The sequence below is a fragment of the Lutra lutra genome, chromosome 15 (genome assembly GCF_902655055.1).
Source record: "Lutra lutra chromosome 15, mLutLut1.2, whole genome shotgun sequence".
Taxonomy (NCBI): Eukaryota; Metazoa; Chordata; class Mammalia; order Carnivora; family Mustelidae; genus Lutra; species Lutra lutra.
In genome coordinates, this window is record NC_062292.1 from 16516463 (window position 1) to 16543811 (window position 27349).

Genomic DNA, 27349 nt, shown 5'->3' on the forward strand with positions numbered 1-27349 from the left:
ATGAAGTTTAGCACAGCAGGGATGGGGTACAAGCAAGGAGCTCACTGAGAAATAAATGGCGGTGTAAGATCATGAAGACCTTTCCAGGGCACAGAAATTAAGATTATGCCTTAGAAAAACAAAGGTAAACAAGAAAACATTTGCAAATTAGCATCTTAGATTCTCCAGATGAAAAATGGAAAATATACTGAAGGATATCAAGATTAGAAGTAGAAATAGAGTTCAGAACTGCTGAACTTGTGTACTAGAAATGTTGAAATAGAGAAGTGGGTAGACTTGAAAGTATACTTAGAAGGCAGAACCTACAGGACTGGAATGGGTATGAAAATGAGAGGAGAATCAAGGACGGTCCCTGGAAAACTGGTTGGATGATGGTGCCAACTGCAGTGAGGCACCATCCAACAGTGGCAGCTGTTAAAAGATGGTAGGTTCAGTGGAAGCTACCGTGACTCTGAAGTGTCTGAGGGATAGCCTCAGAAGAAGAGATCTATGCTTTTGGACCTACTGGCTGAAATCTGGGTTCGTGATAAAGCTTTCTCCTATTCTCTGTGAAATGAGAGATAATCTGAGAATGAAAAGGACCCTAAGACTTTTCAGGCAAAATTAAAGATGGACACCATAATTTACGATAATATCGTACCAGATATGAGTTGTATTTTTTTTCTAGCTTTGCCCAGAGACTAGGTGTACATGTGTAAATGGCAGGTAACTGGATTAATCAGAATTAGGCTTTTCCCATGTGGCTGTAATAGTTAAAAAACAGAAAGAATGGAGATGAGGATGAATATAATAGTATGAGAATGGATAAAATGAGCTGAAATGGGAGAAGGTAGATCAGTAAAGTAACCAGAGATTTCTTTTAGGTCAAAAAGAAATTTAGAGTGAAATGGAGAGTATAGTTAGAACTAAAAAATTTCAGGTTTAATGAAAAGAGCCAGGGTGATCTCATAAGGCCTAAAGGGCTAGACTGGAATGGATATATATGGCAATCAATGTTACGTAAAGAAAAGCATTTTATATCTAATATCCTAAATTAAAAAGTAAACACCTAGAACAGGACAAGGATACCCATTTACATTACTTCTATTTGACACAGTACTAGAATGCCTAGTCAGAGCAAGCAAGCAAGCAAGAATCCTGTGGCGCCTGACTGGCTCAGTTTGTACAGCATGTGACTCTTGATTTGGGATTGTGAGTTTGAGCCCCATGCTGGATGTACAGATTACTTAAAAAAAAAAAGGAAAAAGAAAAGGAATCCAAATTGCAAAGGAAGATGTAAAATTATCTGTTTATAGACAACAAAAATGATCTTATGTGTAAAAAAAAAAAAACAGAAGATTCCACAAAAGCTTTAAGAACCAATAAACGAATTCAGCAAAGTTGTAGGATACAAAATCAATATCCAAGAATCAGTTGTGTTTCTAACCACTAACAACGAGCAATCCGAAAAGGAAATTTAGAAAACAATTTCACTGAAAATAGCATCAAAAAGAATAAAATACCTAGAAATAAACTTAACCAAGGAGGTGAAAGAACTCTATACTGAAAATCACAAAATGCTGCCTAAAGAAATTAGAGAAGCCAATAAATGGAAAAACAACCCACTGACTGGAAGACTTAACATTGTTAAGATGCCAATACTTCCTTAAGTGATCTACAGACTCAAAGCAATCCCTATCAAAATCCCAATGACATTTTTTTGCAGAAATTAAAAAAAAAAAATCCATCTTATTAAGCAACCCAGAATAGCCAAAACAATCTTTTCTGGTTCAGTCAGAGAAGCATGTGACTCTTAATCTCGGGGTTAGAAAGTTGGAGGTCTCACAGTTCCCAATTTCAAATTTTACTACAACTCTACAGTAATCAAACCAATGTGGTAATGGCACAAAGACAGAAATAAAGATCAATGGAATAGATATGAAGCCTAAACCCTCACATATATGATCAAAGGATTTTTGACAAGGGTTCCAAGGCCATTCAATGGGGAAAAGACATTTCAACAAATGATGCTGAGAAAACAGACTACCATATGCAAAAAAATGAAGCTGGACCCCATATACATAGGCCATATACAAACACTGACTCAAGATGGGTTGAAGACTAACATATGATCTAAAATTATAAAACTCTTAAACAGAGGGGAAAAAGCTTTAAAATACTGAACTTGGCAATGAGTTCTTGCATATGATACCAAAAGCACAGGCAACAAAAGAAAAAATAGGTAAGGCGGACTTCATCAAAATTTAAAACTACTGTGCATCGAAGGACACTATCAATACAGTCAAAGACAATTCACAGGATGGGAGAAAATATTTGCAAATCATGTATCAGACAAGGGACTGACATTCAGAATGTATAAGGAATTTCTACAACTTAAAAATACAAACAACTCAATTTAAAAATGGGCAAAGGATACAAACAAGATATACAAATGGCCAATAAACAGATGAAAAGATGTTCAACATCATCAGTCATCAGAGAAATGCAAATTAAAACCACAGTGAGATACCACTTCACACTCAGTAAGATGCCTATTATCACAAATACAGAAAATAACAAGTGTTGGTAAAGATGTGAAGAAATTCGAACACTTGTGCATGGCTGATGGGAACGTGTAATGGTGTAGCCACTGTGGAAAATGCTATAGTGATTCCTCAAAATATTCAACAAAGAATAACCATATGACCAAGCAATTCTACTTCTGGTTATGCACTAAAAAGAAGTGAAAGCAAGGACTCAAACAGTTGTTACCTATGCTCATAGGAGGATTCATCATAATAGTGAAAAGGAGAAAGCAACCCAAGTGTCTAGAGATGGATATTTGGATAAACAAAATGTGGTATATACATATAATGATATATTATCTAGTTTTTCAAAGAAAGGAAATTATTTTATTTTTTAAATTTTAAATTTTATTTATTTGAGAGTGAGCAAGAGAGAGCACGAGCCGGGGAGGAGGAGGAGCAGGGGAGACGCGAAGGGAGAAGTAGAAGCAGACTTCTCCCAAAGGGAGCCTGATGTGGGGCTTGACTTTCTGGGTCCCTGGGATCAGGACCCATGCTGAAGGCAGACGCTTAATGAACTGAGCCACCCAGGCAGGTGCCCCTAAAAAGGAAGGAGATCCTGACACATGCTACCAACACGGATGATCCCTGAAAATATTATGAAGGTGTAAAGTAGAATTGTGGTTGCCAGGAGCTGGGGGAATGGGGAGTTAGTTAGGAATTCAGAATTTCAGTTGGGAAAGATGAAAAAGTTCTGGAGATGAATGGTGGTGATGACTGAACAATTTAAACATACTTAATGCCACAGAACTGCACACTTAAAAATGGTTAAAATGGTAAATTTTATGTTATGTATATTTCGCTACAATAAAAACGAAAAGGAAAGAAAACATAAGGGTAAATCTTAATGACCTTATATTTATTTGACAATGGTTTCTTAGGTATGACACCAAGAGCACAACCAACAAAAGAAAAAATAGATAAACTGAACTTAAATCAAAATTAAAAACCTAAAAAACAAAAAACAAAACAAAACAAAAAAAACCTGTGCACCAAAAGATACTATCAAAAAGTGAAAAGAACTCTCAGAAAGGGTGAAGATACCTGCAAATCATGTGTCTGACAATGGACTACTATCCAGAGTACATAAAGTACATAAGTTACATCTTAACAACAAAAAGACAAACAACTCAATTTAAAAAGGGGTGAAAGACTTGAATACATTTCTCCAAAGGAGATACAGACTTTGTTAATAAGTACATGAAAAGATACCAACATCACCAGTTGTTAAGGAAATGCAAATCAAAATCAAGCAAGATGTGGTAACACTTTGCCCCCAGTATAATGCCTATTAAAAAAGAAAATAAATGTTGGCAAAGCAGTGGAGAAATTAGAACCCTCATGCATTGCTGGTAGGAATGTAAAATGGTGTGATTCCTGTGGAAATAGTTTGGAGGTTCCTTTTCAAAAACATCAAATTACTATACAACTCCAAAAGTCTACTCTTAGGTACAGAACCAAGAAAACAGAAAACAAGTGTTCAAACAAAAACACATACAAGAATTGCTCACAGCAACTAGTCACAACTGCCAAAAAACAAAATTACTCAACTGCTCATCAACTGATGAAATGATAAACAACATGAGGTACATCTGTACAATAGTACAGTATTTAGCCATAAAAAAAGAATGAAGTACTGTTACATGCTATATGGATGAACCTTGAAAACATCATGCCAAGTGAAAGAAGCCACTGATTAGGGGCGCCTGGGTGGCTCGGAGGGTTAAGCCTCTGCCTTCGGCTCAGGTCATGATCTCAGGGTCCTGGGACAAAGCCGTGCATTGGGCACTCTGCTCAGCAGGGAGCCTGCTTCCCCCTCTCTCTGCCTGCCTCTCTGCCTACTTGTATCTCTGTCTGTCAAATAAATAAATAAAATTAAAAAAAAAAAAAAGAAGAAGCCATTGATTAGATTCCATTTATATGAAATATACAGAATATGCAAATCCACCGAAACAGAAAGCAGATTAGTTGTTGCCAAGGTCTGTGATGAGGGGGAAATAGGAGGTGACTGCTTAGCAAATACAAGGTTTCCTTCTGGGGTAATGAAAATGCGACGGTCACACAACACTGTTAACTGTATGAATGTCAATGAACTGTACACTTTAAAGTGGTTAATACGGTGAATTTTCTGTTGCGTGAATTTTACCTCCATTATTTAAAAAAGCTCCCCCTCTTCATCAGTCTTACCTGACAGTTAATATCAGCTCTATACTGTAGCAGGACTGTAACTAGTTCTTTATGTCCTCGATCACATGCCCAATGGAGTAGAGCTCTGCCCTAAAAACACAAAAAAAGAAATGAATTTGTTATTCCTGTTACGAGGCCAAGTAAAACACACTTCCCTCTGACAACCATCAGTTTGATCTGTGTATTTATAGATCTGATTCTGCTTTTCTTTTGTTTATTCATTTTATTTTTTAGATTCCACATATGAGTGCAATCATATGGTGTTCGTCTTTATTAGTCCGATTTATTTCACTTAGCATAATATCCTCTAGGTTCATTCATATTGTCTTGCCAAATGGCGAAATCTCATCATTTTTTACAAGAGCGTAACAATTGTACACACATTTGTGTGTGGGGGGGTTGTGTATACATACGGCTATATCACAACTTCTTTATCCATTTATCTATCAATAGACACTTAAGCTGCTTTCGTATCTTGGCTACTGTATGTAATTTTGCAATAGACAGAGGGGTACACTTATCTTTTCAAATTCGTGTTTTTGTTTTGAGTAAGTACCCAGTAGTGAAATTATCAGATCCTACAGTATTTGAGGGAGGGGAGGTAGAATCATATAGTATTTCTATTTTGTTAAAGATTTTATTTATTTATTTATTTGAGAGAGAGAGAGAGAGAGCAAGAGTGAGCATGAACAGGGGGAGGGGCAGAGAAAGAGAGAGAAGCAGATTCCCTTGCTGAGCAGAGAGCCTGATGTGGAGCTTAATCCTAGGACCCTGGGATCATGACCTGAGCCAAAGACAGACTCTGAACTGACTGGGCCACCCAGGTGCCCCAAGTATTTCTATTTTTAATTTTTTAAGGAACCTACATACTATTTTCCACGGTGTCTGCACCATTCAGGTTCCATTCATCTATGTGCCTGTTTTCTGCAAACACCATACTGCTTTGATGACTACAGCTTTATAGGGTTACCTTGAAATCTGGAATTATGATACCTAAAGCCTTTTCTTTCTCAAGATTGCTTTGGCTATTCAGGCTCTTTTGTGGTTCCATACAAACTTTAGGATTATTTGTTCTTGTTCTGTGAAAAACGCTGTTGGTGTCTTGATAGGGATTACACTGAATCTGTAGATTGCTTTGAACAGTATGAACAATTTAACGGTATTGGTTCTTTCAATCCAGGGAATATCTTTCAAGCAGGGAATATCTTTCCATTTGTTTGTGTTGTCTTTAATTTCTTTCATCAGTGTTTTATAGTTTTTAGAGTACAGGTCTCTCACCTCCTTGATTAAGTTTATTCCTAGGTAATTCTGTTGTTTCTGGATGGAACGTTCTGTATGTATCTGTTATATCCATCTGGTATAATGTGTCACTCAACAATAGTGTTTCTTTTCTTTTTTTTTTTTTTTTAAGATTTTATTTATTTATTTGACAGAGAGAGATCACAAGTAGACAGAGAGGCAGGCAGAGAGAGAGAGAGAGAGGGAAGCAGGCTCCCTGCTGAGCAGAGAGCCTGATGCGGGACTCGATCCCAGGACCCTGAGATCATGACCTGAGCCGAAGGCAGCGGCTTAACCCACTGAGCCACCCAGGCGCCCCAACAATAGTGTTTCTTTATTCATTTTCTGCCTAAATTTATCCACTGATGTAAGTGGGATGTTAAATTCCCTACTATTACTGAATTACCATCAATTTCTCTCTTTATGTATATATTTAGGTGCTCCAATGTATCTTGTTGGATTGATCTCTTTATCATTATGTAATGCCCTTCTTTGTTTCTTGCTACGGTGTTTTTTTTTTTTTAAAGATTTTATTTATTCATTTGAGAGAGAGAGAGACTGAGAGAACACAAGCAGGAGGAGAGGCAGAGGGAGAGGGAGCAGCAGATTCCCTACTGAGCTGGAAGCCCAACATGGGGCTCTATTCCAGGACCTGAAGATAATGACCTGAGCCAAAGGCAGACGCTCAACAATCTGAGCCACCCAGGCGCCCCTACAGTGTTTGTTTTAAAGTCTATTTTGTCTGATATAAGTATTGCTACCCCAGCTTGTTTCTTGCTTCTACTTTTACAGTACATGTTTTTCCATCTCTTCACTTTCAGTCTGTATGTGTCTTTAGACCTGAAGTGAGTCTCTGGAAGGCAGCATATAGATGGGTCTTTTTTATCCATTCTGCCACCCAGTATCTTTTGATTGTAGCATTTAGGCCATTCAAGTAATTTTTAGTAGGTATACTAAAAGATACAATGTTTTAAGAAAGACAAAGTAATATGTAAAACTGTAGGTTAATTATTCTAAAACTAGTTGATATAAAATGCTCTATGGATGGGGCGCCTGGGTGGCTCAGTGGGTTAAGCCTCTGCCTTCGGCTCAGGTCATGGTCTCAGGGTCCTGGGATCAAGCCCTGCATCGGGCTCTCTGCTCAGCAGGGATCCTGCTTCCTCCTCTCTCTCTGCCTTACCTCTCTGCCTACTTGTGATCTCTCTCTGTCAAATAAATAAATAAAATCTTAAAAAATTTTTTTTTAATTTTTAAAAATGCTCTATAGGAAAGGGAATAGACTTTTCTAAATCAACTGGAAATCCTGAGTTCTACTTCTGGAATCCATTATGTACTAGCCCAGTGACTTACTTCAGATTGATCCAATTCCTCACCTACAGAGTGAAGAAAAGGATAATACTGACAGCCGTAATACCAACAGTATTTGTTGAATGAATGAACTATAAGATAATGCGTTTTTAATTTTAAAGTACTTTATAAATGTAAAATATAGTTTTCTTAAATTATCATGTTCACTTCTTCTGGTGAAAGAAATCTTTTTTAGTTTTTTAAAGATTTTATTTATTTGACAGAGAGAGGGAACGTGAGCAGAGGGAGTGAGAGAGGGTGAAGCAGGCTTCCCGCAGAGCAGACCCTGTGATCATGACCTGAGCTGAAGGCAGATGCTTAATGACTGAGCCACCCAGGTGCCCTGGTGAAAGAAATCTTACGGGTAAAATACGAGTATTTAAACTTAGGTAGAAATCACAATCAGTGTATCTAAATTAACTCATATATTCCTTACAATGTAAGAGAATTAAGTCAGTTTGAAACTAAGCATTGCCTGTTAATATCCCAAATTTATACTCTGAAATATCTAAAAAAACACTAATAAAATCTGCTAATATCTATCTTCAAATGTTACACTTGCAAAACAGAATAGATGTCTGTTAGGAGTCAAAGTACTAAATATGAAACATTTAACCACTGTCTACCAAAGACTCACAGTTACCATCAACATGTTAATTCTATTTTCCACTTCCAGAAAATCTTGATTTAGTTAATTAAAGAAGCTCACTTGGTCCAAACAATAAAAAAATGCCCCAGAAGCCAAGGACTTTTCTGAAGAAATGAGTGGTGTATAGTTTAAGCCTACTTTTTGAGGGTAGAAGTGATGTTGTCATTTTTAAAGAATGGAATGCTTTTCTACATTAAGTTGAAATCCCTACTTTATGTCATTTTAGAAAAGATTTCAGAAGATATAAGCAGGGACACAAAGATGGTTTTAAAGTAAAAAGCACTTTTCAAGATAGCTTTTCTAAACCCACTTTATACTCTTTATCTTTCAGAATCTCTTCATGCACCTAGAAGTTCAACTAATTAAACCAGGATTTATTCTTGAAGAAAACAACAAGAAAGAAACAAAGACAATCTCTTCCCTACAAATTATTCTTCTCTTTTTCTTCCATCTGCTCAATTTATTTACTCATAAATATGTTTTCCCACAGGCTTACATAAAATCCAAAGAGGAAGAAAAGCAGAAAATTTTAAAATGTGGGTAGATTCTTTACAATTTGTTATAGCAGCAAAACTATTTTGTTCAGAGCCCACTAAGAATATCTTTTAATGGAGAGAGTTCTAAAACTCAAGTAAAAAATGTGTTGTTGAATGGAGAAAAGAGTTTCCCATGTTAAAATTTCTGTAGCTCTAATGTGTATTGACCTGCTGTTACTAAGGCACAAATTCCAAAACCCTTCATATGGACAATCAGATATTGTAATAGGACTCTTGGGGAAAATACCAATGTATAAAATATTCTATAGTTCTATTTAACTGTTTCACAGATTTCACATTAAAAGAATCAGGATTTCAAAGTCCCTATCTTTTCTCATTCTAATTTTAAGTGTATATTTTATGGTTATTAAGTTAAACTATTAACAAGAATTACTACATAGTTAAAATGATGTGTGATATACTTACACGGGGGCACCTACCAAAGTACCTAACAGTTAAGTAAGAAAACATACTATTAATATATCTAATACTTTTACTTCAAAATGTACAGATAATTTTTACTTCTCAACCAGGTTCCCGATTTCTCCTTAGGTTTAACCCAATAGGGTTATACCGATTAATGCTAAAATATAAATCCTTAGCTGTTGCGATGGGAAAGCAGACAAGCAACACATTTTACTGTTAATGGGAGTTATATTTTAAATTTCCCATATGTGGTGCCAAAAATTTACTTTAGGGGAAACACCTATGACTGGACCTCAGTACTGATTTCTACTGTAGATATATTTTCCAGAGCGGTAGCACTAGTCTAGCAATGTTTTAAGGAGGATGATGTGTTATCAGACATGAACACTACGCTTTTTAATACGTTTTTTGACCTGTGATGTAATTAATTTTTGTAACACATTATTTTAATGGTACACTAATTAACCTTGAATTAGAATGAATTCTCTGACAATGACTTTCTGTAGAAGTGCTAAAGATATCTACATTAAGACCACCTAATGATTAATATTTTTACACAGTATTAAGAAGCTCAAAACAAGAGCAAGATTAAACATACTTGTAAATAAACAAAGATAAAATAAATCAGGCTTTGGAATTTTGCTTTCAAAATGTTCTACACTTAAATGAAGAAAGACCAGCACAACCAGGTGTCTGAATGTGGTAACTATTTACTTCAAATTATAAAGTTCCTGTGAACATGCTCTAATTCAAGATTATTTATTCAAGTAATAACATAATCAGTAACTTGCAGAGATGCTATCCTCATAACCATTCAGGATAAAACTAGGAAGTAAACACCTGTGTTTTCTTTCTTTTCTCTTTGTTAACCAGAAACATATCTCAAATGATACAATGCAATTACTACATTATTTTGGATACAGGATTTCATAATCTCTCCTCTAAAAGAAAAACTATTAATTAGGTACACACTATAGTTTCTTAAGGGCTATCCAAATTCATGAAGTAGTTCATCTATTTTTTATATAATTGCTTTATTTTCTATGAATGATATAATCTCCTACAAATTTTCAAGTTAAATATATTTTTACTATATCACAAAAGCTGACAATTCTTTGTTTCTAGTTTTAACAACTCTCCTGAAAAAATATCCTACAAGTATTTAGGAGATTAGGGGGGAAAACCATTATTAAAAGGAATCCTTGGCCACAAGGAAACTAAGAAGCACTATTTGGAGGGATCTAGATAAATTCTGGAATTCAAATACAGCGAAATCACAGGGGGTAAAAAAGAGTTCTCATCTGTTAACCAAGAGTGCATACACTGTCCTACCTCAGACAGATGAATGACTCTTAAGTGCTTTGAAAGTGCAGGGTGGCTGCTAACCTATTAAGTGGTATTACTTTCATACCTTCTGAAAATACAGAGCAGGTCTTAATATCTTAAATGCTCCTTTGATATCCTTACTTACTTACTTGTCCTTATACCTATAGAATTTTTTAAAACTAGATTTTCTCCTGATACCACAAATTAAATGAAAAGAGAATGCATTACAAAATGAGTCTTAATGTTCCTATGGTATTTTGAGAACACATACAAGCACACACCATCAGTACAGTAGACAAAAACACAGCAAAATTAGGATATTTAAATCTATGAGAGTTGTCACCTTGCCACTCTGTGCAAAAGAAATATACTGAAAACAGACTGACTTGAATTTTTCTGTGTAAAAAAACTGGGTTTAAACTGACCATTGTGATGGAGACTGACTTCAGCTACTGATAACCTTCCACGTATGTCTCCGTCTCCTCTATCCTATCCATCCTTATATTCTACCCTTTGCTGCTGCTGCTGCTCGAGCGGCTGACTACAGTGACAACTATATCACCTTCAGCACCAGGAACTACAGAATGCCTCCTACTCACACCTCCCTCTCAAAAGAGAACCGACAATGTTGTTTCAAAAATGTAAAGACAGGATTAGGACTGGGAGGCCGTTTAAGGAGTCTAGATGCACCTAGCATGGAAGGCAGTGGCTCCCTGTGGGACAGTTTGTTTACTAGCATATTTATTTACTAGCATTAAAGAGAGTACCACATACCAATATGTGTGATACACATTTAAATCAGCAACTACTTGATCTCTTTCACTGTCCAAGACCTAAGGTAAAGAGAAATGATGTTGCTGAGTTATCAGGGCACTGAGAAGCATTTTAAATTTACTACTTAAAAAAAAAAATTTCTGGGCGCCTGGGTGGCTCAGTGGGTTAAGCCGCTGCCTTTGGCTCAGGTCATGATCTCAGGGTCCTGGGATCGAGGCCCGCATCGGGCTCTCTGCTCAGCGGGGAGCCTGCTTCCCTCTCTCTCTCTCTCTTTCTGCCTGCCTCTCCGTCTACTTGTGATCTCTCTCTGTCAAATAAATAAATAAAATCTTTAAAAAAAAAAAAAAATTTCTTCACAAGGAGTTACTAAGCCATAATGTTAGTGACTTCAGGATGAAGAAATAAACAGGGGAGTTATTACCTTATCCTGTATAAAGTAGGTAAAGGTAGGTTGCCATGAAAACAGCCCAGGTGTCCCTCACAAGACAATGGATAAATAATGATATATTTATATGATGGAATATTACTTAGTAATATAAAAAAAGGAAGAACTGATTTAAAGAACAAACTGAATGAATCTCAAAAACATAATGCTAAATGGAAGAAAACACAGAAAGTACATATTATGATTCCATTTACATAAAGTTCTAGAACATACAAAACCAATGTATAGTAGGAAATTTATAAGAACAATGGTTACCTTTGTGGAATCAGAAGAACGAACCAGCTGGGAAGGGGCAGGATGGAACTTTTTGGGGTGACAGTAATGTTCTCTATCTTACCAGGAGTTTCACTTACATAGGTATATTAATTGAATGTATAGTTAAGATTTGGGCATTTCACTGTATGTAAATTGTTATCTCAAAAGAAAAAACAAACTAGTAGTGAATTCTGGTAAATGATATGATGCTAGAAATGTGCTGTCCGCAAAATAATCTGAAACACATCTAAAACAGGACTGACTGATGGACAGATAGACAGATAGATATTAATAAAGCAAGCACAGTAAAAAATTAGTGATAGAATCTAGGTATATCTAGGGATATAGATGTTCACTGTAAAATTCTTTCAACTTTGCTGTATGCTTAAAATTTTTCATAGTAAAGTGTTGGAAAAAAATTAAACAAAAATTTGTTCCCACATTCATAGCAACATTATTCATAATAGCCAAAATATGAAAGTAATTCAAGTGTCCAAAGACAGATAAACAAAATGTGGTGTATGCATACAATGTAATATTATTTTAAAACGGAAGGTAATTCTGACAGATGCAATAACATAGATGAATCTGAAGATGTTACGCTAAGTGGAGTAAGGCACAAAGGACAAATACTTGCGACTCCATTTACATAAGATACCTAAAGTAGTCACATTCATGGAGAAAGAAGGTAGAATGGTGGTTGCCGGGGTGGGGGGTGGGAATGAGGGAGGATATGAGGAGCTAGCGTTTAATGAGTACAGACTTTTGTTTGGGGAAGAGGAAAAGATTCTATAGATGGATGGTGGTGATAGTTGCACAGCAAAGGGATTATATTTAGTGCCACAGAACTATGCAGTTCAAAATGGCTAAAATGGTAAGTTTTATGTTATGTATATTTTATCACAATAAAAAATAAAAAGGTGCCAAAGCTCATAAGATTTAACCTACTTTTACTATTTTTTGATTTTGTATTAAACATGAGCTTCTTATATAAAGTTAGGCGTGATTTTGAAATGGTGCTGGCTACATTAATGCAAATGAGAATAACGTGACAGTTTAGAATGCATTTCCCAGTTATTAGTGTGATTCAATGAGTTCCTTCAAATTACTATTTTAATCAAATAAACAATCAAAATAACACATATTCAACTGCAGAAATTTACTCAAGCAAATACTTTTTTTTTCCTTTCTCAAATCTTAAATAAAAGCATAAATTTAGCCTCAATATAGTGACTCTGAGTCTTAAACCTTTTGTTAGGTTAACACTATTAGTTTCGCCAGATTCTGCAGCAGTTTCTCAAGGAAAAAACATGCAAGTTATATTCTGACATGAGCTACAAATTTAAAGCAAAGAAGGGGAAGGGATGAAGAGAAAGGTAACTTCCTCAAAGCATTTGAAAGAATCAACAAACATGGAGAATGGTATGGTAAGTATAACTACAAAACTTGTGTTTTTGTTTTTTTTTTAATAAAACTTTTTTCTGTTACGTGAAATACAATGTCCTAATTACAATATCATCTGAAAACACCATGTAATTTTCTCCAATTAGAATTACGTGTCTTAAAAAAAAAAAGAAGAAATACGTGTCTTACTATATTAGTAGTAATTACTTGAATATAAGATATGTACCAGGAACTATAGTTATTCATGATAAAATAACTTCATAATGAAATATGAATTATTTAAAAGCATTTTATATATATGTTCATGTGCCGTTGTAGTTACAGATCCAAATATATATATTTCCAGCAACATACGATTGTGTTTATTTCAGTAGGTGGAAATGCAAGCATATCATTTATGACTATAAATTAAATTTCTACTATGACTTATTTTATGGCTATAATTAAATTTCTTTATGTGCTTATAGCAAATTTTAAGTGCAATAAATGTAATTTTTAGTCATCTAAGGGCAAAACTGAAATTGGGTTGAACTTGCTGGATGAACATTTTAAATAAAGTCATATACAATCCCAAAGAATCCTAGGCAATCAGTAATGAAATCTCTCAAGCTCAAATATCAGCTAGACAGACACAAAGAACTGGATGTCCTTTCAAAACTGTAATTGTCACCTAACTTATTATAGTAGAGAAATGTCTTTTTCTCATAAAGGGGTTAAAAATATTTAGCTAGCCATTTAATTCTGACATTTCATAATTTTAGTCCATCACCAAGGCTTACCAAGTTGTTGTTTTATCTGCTAGAGGTTTAAAAGTCATGAAGCAATACCATTTATTTTATTTAGGATGTTAAGTTTGATTCTAATTTTAAGCTCTCATTTCCCTCATGTTCTTAAATTAATTCACACAAACCCCCGATTAATAATAAAAGGCTGGCTATCAGTATTCAAGGCCCAGCCTGAGATGTCATGGCTGAGAGGGCAGAAATCTGCTTGGAGCAATGAGAGAACCCAACTGAATTCTTGGCGTCTCAGTCTATGAATGTGTAAGCACTTCATCTGTTCCTGGAAACACAATGTTCTGGCAGGCCGGGGTGGGTAAAGGTAGCTGCACGGGTAACAAACTGGAAGACCTGGGAAGCCGCACTACATCAAAGTCATGGAATGACAGAAGCACTACATTTTACAAGTTTCTTTTATCTTTGCAAAAAACCAACCAACCAAACAAAACTGCTATTTGTGTAAGCTATTTGTGTTCTAGACGTTTTATTCCTATCACTGCTGTCCAATGATCTTTGCAAAGGTCATGTGGTAGATTTAGTAAATTTCCAATTTCTTTCATGAAACGCTGCAAACCAGAGAATAACACTAGTAGGGCCAAATGGAAGTTGTATATCCTTCTTAAATCCAAAGGCAAAAAGAACAGTCCCTCAGACCTGCGTTTCCACTTAGCAGTTATGTATATTTCAGTAAGTGAAAGCAGTCTCTGAATTAGTTCCTGTCTGTAACATGAGGATAGCATTTACCTTACAGGGTTGTTGGGAAGATAGTAAGTGAAAGTACTCTGTAACCTAAAACACACACCATATAAAGTATTATTATTTGAAAGATGGAAAATTCTAATAGGGAACGGCTAGTATATGCACAATATGTTCCAGGGTAAAAGTGACCTTCAAAAGTTAAGTGGACTTCCAATTTCCAATTCCATATATAAGGAGCTTGGAAGTTGCCACTCCTTCCTAACGACAAGCAAAATGCTGAACAGGTTGAAAAATCCACTATTCTTGCTGGATCCATAAGAGAAGGGAAGACATGGGGTGCCTGGGTGGCTCAGTTAATTAAGCGTCTGCCTTCACCTCAGGTTATGATACCAGGGTCCTGGGTTCCAGTCCTGTATCAAGCTCCCTGCTGGGTGGGGAAGGGAAGAAGCCTGCTTCTCCCTCTGCCCCTCCCCCAACTCGGGCTTATCTCTCTCACTCGTGCACTCTCTCTCTCAAATAAATAAAATTTTTGGAAAAAAAAGAGAGAGAGAGAGGGGGGAAGACACAAGGCAAACCTTGTGCCCTCAAGACTAGAGAGACAGACAGGTGAACTCAACTTTCTATAGCAGAACTTTATAAGTGAAAACCACCCCAGGAACTGCCAGGCAGAAAAACCTGACTACAACGGACAAAACTGACAAACTGCTAAAGGCTCAGTGTGGACAACTCTGAGAGTTAAAAACTCTAAGGGAATCTACTCCTGGTGGGGAGGCTACACAACACTGCAAGATTTACCTCCAAGAGTTTGGCCAGGTTCCCAAAGTAACTATCAGAGAAAACCCCTCCTGATTCTGAAGCCGGAAATGAATCCTTTTGAAATATATGAGTGCACTGTGTTCTTAGTAAGGCCTGCCTTTGGGGAAAACCAGTTAACCAGTGCCTAACCTGCTAGAAGATTATCAGAGCCCACTGACCTGAGGCAAGGGAAATACCCAACTCCAGCCCACTCTAGCCATTCTGTTCCATCTAAGCAGGGAGGAAAAAAGACAAAACCACTAGTGGGATTCACAAACCAGACGCACAGATTCACTAAAAACTGAGACCTAATCATAGGACGATAGAGCCCCTTTGCCTCTTCTACACCTCACCACCATATTACTAAAGAACTATTTACAGCAGTTCCTTTTACCCAGTATGTGATGTGCAGCTATTAGTAAAAATTACAAATCATACCAAGGGTAAAAAATATAATCTGAAGAGACAGAGCAAGTATCAGACCCAAATATGCAAAGACATTGGAATTATAAGGCTAAGAATTTATAAGAACTATGATTAATATGCCAAAGGCTCTAAGAGATAAAATTGACAGTGTGCAAGAACAGATGGATCACATAAGCAAAGACAGAGAAATTCTAAGGAAGAATCAAAAGTAAATGCTAGAGATTAAAAAAAAACTGTAATAGAAATAAAAAATGCCTTTGATGGGTTTTTTAGTGGCCTGGATGTGACTAAGGAAATAATCTTTGAGCTAGAGGATATACCTAACAGAATCCATGAAAACTAAAAATCAAAGAGAATAAAGACTGAAAAAAACCAGAATAGAACACCCAAGAACTGTGGGAAAACAAAAGGTGAGACGTATGCATAATGGGGACACCAGAAGCAGAAGAAACAAGATACAGAAGAAGTATATGAAACAATGACTGGATCTCCCCAAATTAATGCTAGACACCAAGCCACAGATCCAGGAAGCTCAGAAAACACCAAGTAAGATAAATGCCAAAAACAAAACAAAACAAACAAACAAACAAAAAACTGCACCTAGGCATATTGTTTTCAAGCTATAGAAAATGAAAGGCAAAGAAAAATCTTAAAAGAAGCTGGAGAAAAGAAACGCCTTACTTATAAAGAACAAAGATAAGAATTATATCTAATTTCTCCTCAGAAACTGTGCAAGAGGGGTGCCTGGGTGGCTCAGTCAGTTAAGTTCTGCCTCTTGATTTCAGCTCAGGTCATGATCTTTGGGTGGTGAGATTGAGCCCTCCATCAGGCTCCATGCGCTCAGTGTGGAGCCTGCTTAACATTCTCTCTCTTCCCTCTACCCCTGCCCCCACACCTGCACTCTAAATAAATAAAATCTTTAAAAAGAAAGAGAGAAAGAAACCAGGCAAGCAAGAGAGTAGTTTTGAAAAAACTCCACCAACCTCTAATTATGTATCCTGAGAAATTCTCCTTCAAAAACAAAGGAGAAATAGATGTTCTCAAACAAAGATTGAAGAAATCCGTTGCCAGCAGAACTTGCAAAAAATGTTAAAAGAAGTTCTTTAGAGAGAAGGAAAATAATACATGTCAGAAACTTCGATCTACATAAGAAAGAAGAACAGAGAAGAAGGAATAAGTGAGGGCAAAATAAAAACTTTTCGTTTTTCTTATTTTTTCACTGATCTAACAGATAACAGCAGCACTGTGCTCAATTGTGTATGCTTATATGTAAGTGCAATGAATGACAGCAAAGATACAAGGAACTAGAGGGATAAATTAAGATTATTTTATTATCTTATAAGGTAACTATTCATGAAATGGTATCATGTTATCATGATAATAGAAATAGACTTGGGTTAGTTTTAAATGTATATTGCAAACTCCAGAGCAACCACTAAAAAAATGGTTAAAAAAAAAAAAGAGGCCTAACTGATAAGCTAAGAAAGGAGAGAAAATGGAATCCTATTAAATCCTCAATTAAAACCACAAAAAGTGGAAAAAGAGAAGACAAAAATAGGAACAAAGAACAAGTGTAACAAATAGAAAACAGTAACAGAAATGATAGATACTAATCCAACTGTATCAATAATCACTTTGAAAGTCAGTGGTCTAAATACAACAGTTAAAAGACAGATTGTCTCAGTGGATTAAAAACATGATCCCACTATACTATGTCTATAAGAAACCCCCTTTAAATATAATAACACATATAGAGTAAAAGTAAACGTTTGGAGAAAAATATACCACGCTAATGAAAAGATAAGAAAAAGATCAATGGTTGGAGCAGAGCAGGGAGTATAACTAGGCAGAGCACATAGGATTTTAAGGGCAGTGAAAATATTCTGTATGATATTAAAATGATGGATAGATATTCTACATTTGTCCAAACACACACCAAGAGTCAACCCTAAGGTAAACTATAGACTTCGGGTGATTACGAGTATCAGTGTAGGTTCATCCTTGGTAAAAAATGTACCATTCTGGTGAGTGATGTTAATAATGGGGTTGGCTATACGCATGTAGGGGGTAGGGGGGCATATGGGAAGGAAGTCTCTGCACCTTCCTCTCATTTTATTGTAAACCTAAAACTTCTCTAAAAAAATTAAGCCTTTGGAAAAAAAAAATCAGGGCACCTGGGTGGCTTAGTTGGCTGGGTGTCTGACGCTTGGTTTCAGCTGGGGTCATGATCTTAGGGTCATGGGCTTGAGCCCTGAGCTGGGCTCCCAGTGGGGAGTCTGCTTATCACTCTCCCTCCCACACTGCCCTCCCCCTGCACACATGCATATACCCCCTCTTTCTCTAAGATAAATAGATGAGTGAAATCTTAGAGAGTTAAGTGATCTTCATTCATTTCTTCATATTATCACATTCATATTATTCATTAAAAATAATCAAGATAGCTAAAATTTATTGAGTGCTTGTTATGTGTGTGTCAGGTATTGTTTAAGTGCTTTATATATATTAACTGATTTAATCCTCAAAACAATGCTGACACAGGTACTACGATAATCTCCATTGTATACACACGGAAAATGAGACACAAAATAAACCTGACAAACGTCATATAGCTAGGAAGTGACAGTGCAAAGATTTGAACCTATGTAGTCTAGCTCATCACAATTACACTGCTTCTCTTTTTCTTTTTAAAGATTTATTTATTTATATTGGAGAGCAAGAGCAAGAGAGAGAGAGAGAGCACGTGCGAGCAAGCGCACAAGTGGGGGGGCAGGGAGAGGGAGAGAGAGAATCTCAAACAGACTCTTCACTAAGCACAGAGCCCGACGTGGGGCTCGATCTCATGACTCCAAGATCTCAACCTGAGCTGAAACCAAGAGTCAGACACTCAACCAACTGTGCCACCCAGACACCCCTATAAATATACTGCTCCTACTTACTCATTCATTTAATCATTCATTAGTTTGTTAAATATTTATTGGGCACATGCAATATGCCCAAAACTCTAACTGAAACATTTTTAACATGGAAGATCTCAAAATATTTACCTTTCTCAGGAAGCTACTAGAGGAAATGCTCCATCAAAACCAAGAAACAGGGGCGCCTGGGTGGCTCAGTGGGTTAAGCCGCTGCCTTCGGCTCAGGTCATGATCTCAGGGTCCTGGGATCGAGCCCCGCATCGGGCTCTCTGCTCAGCGGGGAGCCTGCTTCCTCCTCTCTCTCTGCCTGCCTCTCTGCCTGCTTGTGATCTCTCTCTATCAAATAAATAAATAAAATCTTTAAAAAAAAAAAAAAAAAAAAAAAAAAAACCAAGAAACAAATAAAAAAGGAAGCTACTGGAAGAGACACTCATCTAAACAAGGAAGTAAACAATAAAAGACTTGGGATCCAGGAAACAGAAGACTCCAGGAGAGAAGGGAAGGGTATTCTTAAGATAGTGGTAAAGCGTAATCCCAGGATGGCATCTATACAGCAAGCCTAGAGAGCACCCAGTTGAGATCAGAGAAAAAGGAAGGAGAACTCCAGAAGGCGTATCGCTAAAACGGTATGGGATTGATTACCTGATGTGCGTGACTGCACAGAGAAGACCTCCGTTGGGCAATTTGAGGAAAGATTTAATGATAGAAACATAGAAGATATAAAAACAAAAAAAGAAGCAATGATTAGCCTTTAGAAAAACAGAATGTTGTACTATGACATGTAGATTATACTATTCATAATTATATAATTATTTATTTCCTTCCCACCTGTGCATTGCTTCCCTGTCATCAGAAAAGGTGTCCTACCACCCAGTTTGGCTTTGTGGCTTGTTTTGGCCAAAGGAATGTGAGTAGATACGACACATTACACATCTACGCAACAGTTTTAAATGTATTTGTGGGGTCTGATTCTGTCTGTCCTTAGTTCTGCCCCAGTGTCTATCCACATCTCAGAATGAGAAGATACATGAAATTGAAATGAACTGAGTCCAAACAACACTAGCTAACATAACAGACAGAGCCTGATACAAAACCCTCCTGAAATGTGAGCAAGAAATAGATGTAGTTATTAGCCACTGAAATGTGGCTAACCACAAAAGCTGACTAGTACACACAGTACACCTAAGCTCAGCAATGTGCATAATTTACATAGAAACAATAATATAACTATTTTATACCTACATTATAATTTCTTATAAAATAATAATAATATTTTAACATTGATTCTGTAGAGATTCAATCAGAAAATGAAACTAAATGTTGTGATATAACTGTTGGGGGGGAAAAGGAGAGAGGAATACAAGTAAAACAGCTAAATCCTAATATAGCAGAAAAGAAAATCAATAATGGTTAAAGTTGGAAAATCAAGAGATACATGCATGCTATTTAGAAATATGCAGGTAAATTGCAAAAGAAACAATGAAAAAAACTGAAAGTTTTTGCCTCAAGGGAGCTAGAATCAATGTGAGAAGGATTCAGGTAAGGGAATACTTTTCTGTTAGAGGATTTATAGTACTGATTTTTGTTGAACTACCTACATGTTTTAATTTTACAAAAATCTTAACTCCCAAGTACAAAAACAAAAAATAACAAAATCAAGGGAAGCAGTTACACCTGATTTACTGGGGGGGGGGGGGAGTATTCTAATCCCAAAAGGCAAAAAAACACCCTAGTTGGATCAAAAGACCTGGTTTTATTATTTCCCAACCTGGCTTTTACTTTTCTCTAGCTACATCTTTCTTAGCTGTTTGTTTCATTACTTAGGGGAGAACAAACATATTACTGGTCCCTCTATACTACAGAATTATAGTCTTTCCCAATATCATTGACAATATATTACAAGAAAGACACTGCCTAACAATTAGATAATATTAAAGGCTAGCCTGTATAAAAGAGTTGTCAATATGTACACTGATTTATCTACTCTACACATTATCTATGATCACTGCATGTCTTCTTCCTAATAATTGTTACCTTTCAGTCATTTTGATCATCTTTCATTGCATTATTAAAGAATGAGTAAAATGAGTAAAACAGTAAATTTTGCTCCCTATTTAACAACTATAATCCAGGACAGTTTAAACTCAATATATGAACAGTTTTATTCATAAAACAAATAAATTAAAAAGCAATATATTTTACAAAATAATTTAGTATAGAATCCCTTTACATGGCAGGCCCACATTTAAATGAATGGATTTACCAGGGTTCTTGGGTAGCTTAGTTGGGCCGACTCTCGATTTCAGCTCAGGTCATGATTCAGGGTTGTGAGATCAAGCCCCACATCAGGATCTGAGCTGGGTGTGGAGCCTGCTTCAGAGTGTCTCCCTCTGCCCCTCCCTTCCCCATCCCATCCGTCTCTCTTCCTCTCTTCAAAAAAAAAAAAAAAAGAAAAAGAAAGAAAAAAGAGAATGGATTTATCAAAATTCTGACACACTGTTTCCTAGAAATATATTTACTGATAAAGGACAATATATCTATTTGAAGTGTAATGACAGAAGACACCAAAACTATTTATAAATATTTTAAAATTACCTATAGATTTCACTTAATAGGTTAACAGTCTCTCCCTGTATTGTGAAGAAACAGAAGTTACTGGACCGCAGCAAGTTTTAGCTAGTAACTGACACAATATCAACAGATGGATGGATATATACACAGAAAGTATCTTAACTGGGAAGCACCATTTCATATAAATATTCTGATACAATCTTAACCATACTATACTTTGAGTTGTAGTTCATAGGCCATTTCGAAAAGAAGCACTGGGGTAGAACAACAAAGCATAAGAAAATAATTAAGGCATGTTTTCCATACCTCTTCATCTTTCATATTCACATCCACATTTTTCGATTTGATGACTTTGGTCACATGGTCAATGTTGTTTTCCCTGCAGTAATCAAATATGTTTTTGTCTTCTTCCCTAATTAGAGTAAAAATAAAAAGTGTCTCACTAGGTAATACATAAAAGTTACATATTTTTAACAACCTGTTTATTGCTGACAAACATCAATGGAATCTGTTTTCATAAAGAATTTTATATGAAAAAAAAAAAGAATTTTATATGAATAATAATGGATTTTCCCTAAGACATAATATATCCATTCTCTAAAGACTAAAGTTCTTAGCAACTATAATAGGGAAAAGTTTCATATACTTTAACAAGTTACACCAGTATAATGATATAACACCTTGAGGAGATTTTCTCAGCCCTCTTTCTCTCTGCAGGTCCTTCTAATGCTGACAAGCACACATTTCCTGACTCAGAGTTTTCAATAGTAGCACTGCAGTAATGAGGTTATTTGCTATTGTCCTTACAGAGGTCTCAAAAGATCAGGACACAGCTTACTACCTGTCTTACAGGATAACATAACAAGTTGGTTGCTACCCAGGTTGAAAGTGTGCATGCTTGTGTGTGTGTGTGTGTGTGTGTGTGTATACACACAAATATATACACACATACACACATATGCTAATGTAATTTTCTTAAAGACAGAAAGCAATTTTCTTAAGGGAAAGACAGAGCATCACAAAATTCAGAAATCTTTCATGCAATATTAGAAACAAAGACTAGGAACAAAAACTGGGATGCATATTATACCCAGCACTATTCTAAGTAAATTGGTGGACTAAATTCATTCACTCTTATCCAACAACTTCACAAAGAAAAAGGTAAAAAGAGATTACATGACCTGCCAAATGGCATCACATTTATTACAGGTAAAACAAGAGCTAGAATTCACTCAGGTCAACTGATTTTGTATATAGTACTTTTTTTTTTTTATCATATCAAGCTACATCTCGACTAGTCAGCTGGTCTATTCTAAAATCTAATGCAGAAGTTCTTAACATGAGGTCTATGAGTTCTCCAACACAGTACACAGAATTGTATAAATGTGTATGCATTTTTCTCAGTGTGTTATGTGTATGTGGGGGCATGGGAGCTTCAATGAAGACTCTCAAAAAAATCACTAATTCCCAAAAGGATAAGTAATTTGGAATATTATCAATGAAACTGTTCTATATGTTGACTACATTTTCTGGACAGGCATATAAGAATGAAATCTGAGTTCCAAAAACTATACTAGTATGTTTTATAACCTGCGGGGCCATAGGTTCCATCCACCAAAAATGAAAGCAACTGGCCTTAGGAGTCCTTCTATCTTAAAAACCAATTTAAATACTTTATACCCTATAAAAAGCTATTTTCACTCAGAGGTAATTAACTTAAAACACTCTACTCTGGCATTAACCATCTAAGCCTTCCTTATGCATGTGATGTATTTAATTGAGCGCCTACTACATGCAAGACACTGCACAAGACTGTTGATGTCATAAGGATAAACAAGAAACTTTATGTTCGATACATGTAGAGTACAGCTGGGATTAGAAAATCTATATACGATTAACATAAGGTAAGGACGATTTTTTAAAAGGCCTGTAAGAGTACAGAGTTCAGAGAAAATGAGGTAGACATCCAGGAAGAAACGGGTTTAAAAGGAATATGAAAAGGAATATAAAAAGGTCCATTTTGCAGAGGAGAAAAATGCTCTTCCAGATCATTACTCTGAAAGAAAGAAAACAGAGAAGTCTGAGGCCAAGTTTCTGGAATGGAGAAGTATGACTTTTAAAATTAAGGCTGTATGTAATACCATTTTAGCTATACTTAGCTCTCACAGAAAACACTGTTTCTGTGAAAGTGTATTAAAAATTCTGACTTGGGAATAATAGGGACTCACTATTTTCATTGAATCCAGTAAGAAAGGCCCCTCTAATTCAAGAGGCAGCAACTCTAACCGCGAGAGAAAGGACTGTATCATTTTGAATCATAACCAAAAATGCACTACTCTGCGGTTGTTTCGAACTTGAAATCAATGGAGAACTGGTGGTGGGGCACAGGAAGGAAGGTAGAGAGGATCCCTAGGATGCAGGTTACCCATACCCCGTAATGCATAAGGGTTATTCATAGATGGAGAGGACCTTTCTCAATCTCTGAGGTCTTTCTTCCTGAACCCCAAATGTGTATGTATACTTAGGCCTTCACCAGTAAAAGAGGAAATACAGTACAAAATTATTTAAATTTTTATTTACTATACTTTATACTTTCAATGTTTATTATGCATCACCCATATAAATTACTTTTGTTGGGGCGTGTTTTGGAGGGCAGGGGTGTTTTTTTCATCTGAACACCAGTTCGTCATCTGCTGTTTATCGCCACAAAATCCGTCAGGCACATAGAGGACTTACAAAATGCTTCTAGGTACAATATACAATGTAAATTAAATATCACAAAGAAGTTGAGTAAAATCACCACAAATGTGCCACAAAGCTAAGTGACAAAGACAAAAAAGAAAATTGGGCTTAGTTAGTTGGGCTTCTTTAGTCAGTTGCTAAGAGTTATCCCCACGGGAAGATGGACAGTATTACTCGCCAGCAACCAAGCTGTCTTTATACAATGCCACCACCTAGTGTCCAAAATGGAGAAACATCTGGAGCAACATCTTTCCACATCTCTTTTCTTGCTTCCAACAAGAGTATGTACAATTCACAGATACAATTCTTTTCCTGTCTACATTTCCCTGTTAATACAGCATTCTGCAGGCAAACTTTCCCTCTATAATCATACTTGCCTTAAATAAAACATGTGCAAATGAATTCAACCATTACCAAACAGAGTAGGGCCTAAAGAAATTAAGTGCTCTTTCATATCTTCTCACTTTATTTTCCTTTCTCTTACGAGTCTCAGCCAATTATCTATTTCCTCTCTTTGCTGAATTTGAGTAATAAAATTACCATATCCAGTCTCTATGGATAAGCAAGAGTTATGGCCAAGATACTACCATTAAAGATATCCCACGGTATCCCTAGCAAAAGACAGAAAGTCTCTCTCTCTACTCCAAATTTTCTGAAATTTACAGAAAATACAATTGTATATCAAAGGAGGGGGGTGAATGAATGGTCTTCTTTGAAATTCCTTTGAAATATGAGGACACAGCCTTTTGGAAGAGAAGAGCGGAAGAGAAGGGAGGTGTTTAAGTATGGTTATCATTCACCAATCACAGGAAGAACAGATCCTTGCATACTCCTAAAAATATTATTTGTACCACTTTCAACAAAGATTGCATTTTCCTATCAAAAGAGTATTTCCAGGGGCGCCTGGGTGGCTCAGTGGGTTAAAGCCTCTGCCCTCGGCTCAGGTCATGATCCCAAGGTTCTCTGCTCTCTGCTCAGCGGGGAGCCTGCTTCCTCCTCTCTCTGCCTGCCTCTCTGCCTACTTGTAATCTCTGCCTGAGAAGGAAGGAAGGAAGGAAGGAAGGAAGGAAGGAAGGAAGGAATCTTTAAAAAAGTATTTCCAACAGGTTTCCTAGTAAGCCACCCAGAGTCCATTAGTTCCTATTTCACCTCCCTTCTAGAATTAAAAAAATGCATTTATGGTACTAGCTCAGATATGTAACTATTCAAGAGATACATTCTATAAATATTTCAATATATATGTATTTATTAAACTCTCAGTCAGAAAAAAATAGTATGCCAGTAAATAGACAATGAAAAATTCTTTATTGAATGAAGGAAAACACAAAGCAGAGTAAGCCAATACCTACACAAATACAAGCACATGTCATTAATTCCTCATGGGGGTACACAAACACCTTTAAAGGAATATGCAGGTATGAAAAACTTAAGCTAGAAAAAAAATTAAAATTTTAAGTGAATCAATTTTCGGCTCAATTTGCAAATAAATGCATTTTCCCCTTAACTGATCTACTTGGAGACTCCTGTGGTAACTATCTCATCACCATTGTCCTTTTCAAATTTCCCTCTGTTCTGATCACTCCACTCCTAGGCTGTATCAGAAAGGCGTATGCCTCTCTCCTTATTATGCTATATTTCTAGGAAATATATATTTAAAAAAAAAAGGACTTTGCTAAGACTTAGCAAATGACTATTAACTAAACCTGTTACTCTTTTGCTTAGAAACACTCCATTTAACTAATATACTGGGAATGGTTTGCAGGGGAGGATCAATCCTACATTGACTACCCCAAGATATAAAACCTTCCTTGGTACCAAATAAAGGGACAATTCTTGTGAAAAACTGGTGTTAGGAAACATTCTAGAGCTAACGTTAGAGGATGGGAGAGCTGAAATGAAACAAAAAACAGACTTGATGCTATACACTCTCATCTTAATGAAAAATAATATTCGTCTGTTAAACTATTTTTAAAAGCCTCATTCAGGGGCGCCTGGGTGGCTCAGTGGGTTAAGCCGCTGCCTTCGGCTCAGGTCATGATCTCGGAGTCCTGGGATCGAGTCCCGTATCGGGCTCTCTGCTCAGCGGGGAGCCTGCTTCCTCCTGTCTCTCTGCCTGCCTCTCTGCCTGCTTGTGATCTCTCTCTGTCAAATAAATAAATAAAATCTTAAAAAAAAAAATAAAAGCCTCATTCATCTTATTAAGATACATTTTCAATTAAATTTTACTTATGTTTAATAATTATTTAACAATACTTATGATGTATATCGATTAGCTGATTAGAAACAATTACAATGATAACTCATGGGAAAAGACATAATGCATAAAGTTTTGGGTTATGGAAAATTGAATTTAAAAAAGTCCAACTTAACATACATATTTTTGTTACAGAGAATTATGATCGTATGATAAGATTACACAAAAATGTATTACTTTAAAATTGTGGGGGAGAGGTAGAAGAAAAAGAGAAAAAGAAATGATGAAAATTTTCTGTTGAAGACCTTGTTCATCTATTTTTTTTAAGGATTTATTTACTTAGAGAGTGAGTGAGTCTGAGTGGGGGAGGGTCAGAGGGAGAGAGAAACTCAACCGGACTTCGCGCTGGGCATGGAGCCCAACAAGGATTCAATCTCATGACCTGGAGATCACAACCTGAGCAGAAACCAAGAGTCAGATGTTTAACTGACTACACCATCCAGACACCCCTTGTTCGTGTATTTTTAAATCAAGATCAGAATTTTATTTTAGTTAAACCTTTTGAGACAACTGAAGATTCACATGCAACTATAAGAAATATTTCAGAGAGAGACCTTGGGTACCATTTTCCCAGTTTCTCTCAATGGTAGTATATTCATGTATTTTTTTTTGAAGATTTAATTAATTTATTTATTTGAGAGAGAGAGAGAGAGAGATCACCCAGGCACCCTAAAAAATGGACTGTCAGTTATAATACTTAGATTCATCTAGGGGCACCTGGGTGGCTCAGTGGGTTAAAGCCTCTGCCTTCAGCTTGGGTCATGATCTCAGGGTCCTGGGATCGAGCCCCACATCGGGCTCTCTGCTTGGCAGGGAGCCTGCTTCCCCCTCTCTCTCTGCCTGCCTCTCTGCCTACTTGTGATCTCTCTCTGTCAAATAAATAGATAAAATCTTTTAAAAAAAAGTTTAGATTCATCTAAAAGATTTTAAAATATCATTTTGTAAAATACCAGAAATTATGGTCTTTGCAATATACT

General features: G+C 36.2%; 1 protein-coding gene across 3 annotated transcripts in view; it reads right to left on the reverse strand.

The window, feature by feature from the left end:
* Positions 1-27349, reverse strand: part of ACBD6 (acyl-CoA binding domain containing 6) — a 208437-nt gene that overhangs the window by 92029 nt on the left and 89059 nt on the right. For 2 of the 3 annotated variants that reach the window (XM_047704719.1, XM_047704720.1), the window contains exons 5-6: positions 21683-21788; positions 4752-4841 (exon numbers count right to left, since the gene is read on the reverse strand). In XM_047704719.1, coding sequence (XP_047560675.1) covers positions 4752-4841; positions 21683-21788 — 196 coding nt within the window. The remainder of the gene's footprint in view (positions 1-4751; positions 4842-21682; positions 21789-27349) is intronic. The other variant, XM_047704721.1, reaches the window with a different exon arrangement.